Raw genomic sequence first — 5,514 nt, 5'->3', positions numbered from 1 at the left:
TCGTGCACAGGTCTCTTGTGCTGTTAACTTACAAACGAATGCGAATGTTGTTGCTACGCACTCGCTAGTACGTCATTGTTACATTCGGCTAAGGTGTCATCTTATAGCTGCAGTGTGACATGTTGATGTGATACCGGGAAGATGGTGACTCTGGTACAGATGAATTTAATTCTAGGGTAAGCTATGAGTATATCAATTATATTCTCGGACTGTAGGACTTTAATTTTCGTTGCTTCAGTAATGCTAACTATATGGATCTCTACGGGGTGTTCCCTTAAAATTGTCTGCAAATCTTCATGATCAAAAATAGTGGGATTTATTATATCAGCTTTAGCTAATGTAATTGTGAGTATCAAGTTTGAAATTTGGTTTATTAACATTCTATTTCTCGCTAATAATATTTCATATAAATGCGGTGTGTCAACTAGCTCATTCTGTTTTGCTTTAATAATTTCATTTATCGTATCTGTGAGTTTATTAATTTGCTTCTGTGTTTCTGAATTAATCACTATTTGCCTATTGGTTGCATCAATTAACTTTGATTCGGGCCACCGAACTTTTTCAAAATCGGCCGCATCTGGCGTGCCAGCAATTACCTTGAGTGCTGAGCCTAGGAAGTCTGGACTTCTTGCCATTCTATGGTGCACTTTTACCACGGACAGCAAACTTCTAATATGCTCTATATACACATCTAACAGCTTTCGCATATGCTATTGGGGAAATAATTTTGCTAATTTTGCGGTCTCATCTGTCACACTAGCAAAGTCTGTCAGGTTGCTCGAATGCCCTAAATAGTCCCTTTGTTCCCATCTCAATACTTTCCAGTCTATCAACGGAATGTAGTTGGAGTGGGAGTAGTCGACAATCCGACAGTGTACTACCCCTAACAATAGAAGGACTGCATGTTTAATCCGGCAATAGATAGGAAAAGAGGGAATAAAGATTGTTGTGCGCTTAAATATCAATCTTAGCCTGTACGTGTAAGTAAATGCTACTTAAGGTTGTCCTTATGGGCCACCCTCCCTTTAATAAGAACAGACGTTCCTAGGTCTGCTTGAATCGTTTCCTCTGTGCAAAGTGGTGTTAACTCATTTCCTAACCTTCTATTGTTTTTTGCGAACACTTTTACGCCTACTTCAAAAACTCTATTTTGACTGCTCGGGTTAGATCTTCCAATATTATCATGTTGGGCATTTGCGATTTTATTTTTAATGGTCTGCCTGAGTTCGCTAGACGCTGCGTGAATTACATCGATCGGGGTTTGGCCTGTGACCGATTGTGTGGATCTATTGTAGGCTATTGTTGCCCTCAATATGAACTCGTCTGTCTTCAGACATTTTTTCAAGTTTAAAAGATCTAGCAATATCCGCAAGAGTGCCATGAAAGCGTTCTACTTGTCCATTTGAACAACTGTGAAGAGGTGGTGCATTCACAATGTCTATGTCATATCCGTTCTTTAAAAGTGATCTAATTGTCTCCGAATTGAAAGCGGCTTCATTGTCGCAATAAATCGTGTTTGTTTGGGGAAACAAATTTAGAAGTTGAATAATGGCCATTTTTACATCCATTATTGTGCGAGACGCGAGCGGTTGTACAACGACCAATTTCGAGATGCAAGTAAGGAACGATTTTTTGTCCGTTGAAAAAAGTTCAATGTGGATCATTTCTCCAGCAACAACAACATTATTAGAAATTAGCTGCCGGAAAACTTAACACCAAATCATGTTGTATACTGGCTAACGTTGGCAGATCACAGTAAATCGCGTTTATTGAGTTGTTATTATAGGAAACTTACCAGCAGATCGACTCCGCCCATTTTCTATCTGTGGCTTAGATTTTTGTGGCGCAATTAGGAGTCCCGCAGACCGTCCATAGCAACATCGCGACGAACTTCGTCGGAGCAAGTCGCCAGTTTCGGGAGTTGCGAACTCGAATCAAGGATGAGTCGCAACTGAGAAGCAATTCATCAAAAATCGGATGCGAATTTGCGTTCATACTGCCAAGAGTTTTGCACTTCGGGGGTCTGTGGGAGGCAGGTGTGACATCTGCAAAACACCTACTCCTTCGGACAGTGAGCAGCCTGCCGCTAACGCCCAAAGAACTACAGACGACTCTTGTCGCAGTGGAAGCCGTGCTCAATTCTAGGCCCTTAGGAGCGCTAAGCATGGACTCAAGCGACGGCGAGGCTCTAACGCCAGGCCACCACTGGTGCGAGGCCCATTGGGCAGAGAGGACCCCGGACTAGCAGGGTCTCACCTGCTTCAATCGATGGCGAGCTGTCTCGTCGCTCAAGCAACAGTTCTGGCAGCTATGGTTAAAGGAGTATGTTCTTAGACTCCAAGCGCGAATCCAGTGGCACCATCGCTTGCCAAACATCGTCGTGAGAGAGCTGGTGGTCGTCGCCGAAGACAAACTGCAGCCCCAGAAGTGGTTGATCAGCAGAGGGACGGCGGTGCGCGCAGGAGAAGACGGCGTCGTTAGGGTGGCAGAACTGAGCACGGCCAGTGGTGGACATTTAAAAGTCCGATCCACAAATTGGCACGGCTACCTGCCAAATGAATCCCCAAGAGCTTCATGGTGGCCGGTGTTGGCGCAGATCTGCGCATTAAATAATATAATTGATTAAAAAGTTGAAGTCTGGTGTAAGTTAGGTTAAGGGCAGAGCGAGAGCGCAATAAAGCTTTGTCACCTGCTCTGGGAGCAAATTCGCCTCGCTTCGCTGTCGCAGCTTAATTTAGCCTTAAGAAGTTCATAGTTGTCAATAAAAAACGAGAAAGAAGGGCTATCTTCGGCACGCCGAAGATTTAATACCCTTGCAGACCCAACCTTTTAATAATGTTCATAGTGATTTGCCCGTATCTAAGTTAATGCCGAGTATGGTTAAAATATCTTGAAGAACAAAAAAGTTTTCCATACAACAACTTAATTTTCGACCGATCGTTCCTATGGCAGCTATTTGATATAGTAGTCCGATGTTGATAGGATTTTGCATATATATAAGGAGTAAAACTAATAAATGCCGAGTTTAGCAAGATAGCTGGTTTTGACATATGTACTGCGTGCAACAGAAAGAGGCTCTTCTTTCTCATAAAGATAGCTTTAAAACTGCTAGTTCGCATAGAAACAGACAGACGGACAGACGGACTATAGCCATGTCCGGTTGTTGATACTGATCATGGATATATATACTTTATGGGGTCGGAGATGTCACCTTCTATGCGTTACACAATTCACGACAAAATTATAATGCCCTCTGCAAGGGTATAACAACGTTTCCTTGGCAGGGTTCGAACTCGCGACTAACCGCACTACTTGCCGCCGCCTCTACTCAACAGCCAAAAAAATAAAATATTTCCCTCGGTATGTCTCGAACTTGCAGCAGACCGCACTACCTACCGCCGCCTCCACTAGAATTCAAAGAAGTCGCTCATAAATGAAATTTGCGTTAGCTGCCGCAAACACGTGGGCAGCCGAAACACATTTTTTTTGGTGTTTCTTACCCGATCTTGATGGAATTTTCATCAGTAGATCTTATTGTACTTTAAAATTTTCATGTATTCTCACAATTGCATTTAAATTGGTTTATTAACTTGATTTATAGGTTTGCGGTGGTAGCGGGGAGCTGGTGATGGGTATAAAATGAAAGATGATATATATATACTATTCTAGAATCAACATATCAAGTTTTTGTGACTCTAGCTCATATTATTTACCCAATTTGCTCAAAAAACAGTATTTCGATATCGATATTTTTATCGATTACTTGGAATTCTGATATCCTTGCTTTCATACATACAGACGGACAGACAGACGGACATGGTTAGATCAACTCGGTTGTTGATGCTGAACAAGAATATATATACTTAATGGGGTCGGAGATGCTTCCTTCTGCTTGTTACATACATTTGCACAAATACACTATACCCTTTTTACCCATTTTCAATGGGTTCAGGGTGTAAAAATAGCTCGCCGCTCAGAGCGACTGGCAGCGGGCGTCAATGCAGAAGGCAAAGGGCCCACGAATGAGAGTGAACAGCAGAGTACAAGAGCGCTCAAACATTATTTGCTCTTAGGCTGTAATTTTGATTGTCGTATTCTGCTGTTGGCTACTGCACGCAGCCGGCAGTTGTCTCAATTGGTTACTTAACCAAATAGTATGTATGATTGATACTTTCCAAAGATGACTAAAATCGATAACGAGGTGGCACCAAATTGTAATATTTGTTCACAAGCAAAGTAAGACGGGCACCCAAAAAAGGAATAGCTTCACCAAACGCGAATACCTTCATTATCCGGGGAAATGTTACACATTGACGTTTTTTTTACCGTCAATCAATTTTTCTTGACACTCGTTGACAAATTCTCGCATACTATTGAGGACATGAGTGCGCTATTTATTGCATTGTTGAATTTCTTTCCGTACGCTAAGCACTGTGATACTGTGTACTGTGATAATGAGCCCGAATTTAACCCGAGACCCTAACAGATTTACTTTTGAGGTCATCCACAGCCCCCTCTGCAAAGCACATCGCACGGCCAAGTTGAGAGGTTACAGAGCACTCTTCTAGAAATAGCGAGATGCATCAGGCTCTAGAGAGAGATTGAACAAATGACTGACCTTATTCTCCAGGCAACGGCGGAGTACAGTAAATCGGTGCAGCCCGTAACAAACAGAAAACCCGTCTCCATGCCCCAACTCGTAGAACATGGCAAGAAGTAGCTTCCAAAATCCACAACCAATGGATTAACCGGGACAGGCAGAACTGAGTTTTTGAGGTAGGGTAAAAGGTACTACTAAAATCCAACAGGAGGCTAGGAAACAAGATCATCCCATTATGTTCAGAAGAAAAGGTTAAAGCTGATTTATGAACATTGGTCCTTATTAAAGGGAGGCTTTTAAACGCCTCTTTGACAATTTGCTTACATAAGATTTACATTTTATAGTTCCAGATCTTTATATTTTTCATTCTCTTTCTGACTTCCTCGATAGCACGCCAATTCTAATTATAGACGTGAATCTACTGGTATGGGATGAACGTAACTATTGAAAGCATAATACGAACCTTACCGACTACAACCTGATAGCTAGACTACAAATCTGACAAGCATGTTTCCAGAGTCCCACATGCGGTAACTGCTGGAAGAACACACCAGACACTTAATAGACCTATTGACCAAACTACAGAATGGCAAAAAGACTAAATTTCAGCCTTAAAGTTGATCGCCGGCACTCCCAACATGAGCGACTTAGAGAACATCACGATCACAGAGACGAAGTTTGTCAAGGAAAACGATACGCAAGTGATAAGAAACACAAGAACACATCTACAGATAAACCAATTAAAAGACACCGCCAGCCATTTATTAAATGTTGTTAAAATGGAACAGGTTGACACGGGTCATCTACATAATTTTATCATTGAGTATCCTGGAGTTTATGATCGAAGTTTATATTGAAGAAGGTTACAATCTTCAATAGCACCACACCCTGCATGTCCCGGACAACGGGGATGC

At 42.0% G+C, this 5,514-nt stretch overlaps 1 protein-coding gene across 1 annotated transcript; it reads left to right on the top strand.

Moving 5' to 3' along the window:
* The first annotated feature begins 1,548 nt into the window (after positions 1 to 1,548).
* LOC135441213 (uncharacterized) lies at positions 1,549 to 2,245 on the top strand. Its single transcript, XM_064700729.1, has 2 exons — positions 1,549 to 1,617; positions 1,835 to 2,245. Exons 1-2 carry the CDS (start codon positions 1,549 to 1,551, stop codon positions 2,243 to 2,245), a joined length of 480 nt encoding a protein of 159 aa, XP_064556799.1.
* Positions 2,246 to 5,514: the final 3,269 nt, after the last annotated feature.

Source organism: Drosophila montana, unplaced genomic scaffold (assembly GCF_035044405.1).
Source record: "Drosophila montana isolate Dmon_TW-CO22-7 unplaced genomic scaffold, ASM3504440v1 contig_1866_1, whole genome shotgun sequence".
Lineage (NCBI taxonomy): Eukaryota > Metazoa > Arthropoda > Insecta > Diptera > Drosophilidae > Drosophila > Drosophila montana.
This window is presented reverse-complemented; position numbering and strand designations above follow the sequence as displayed.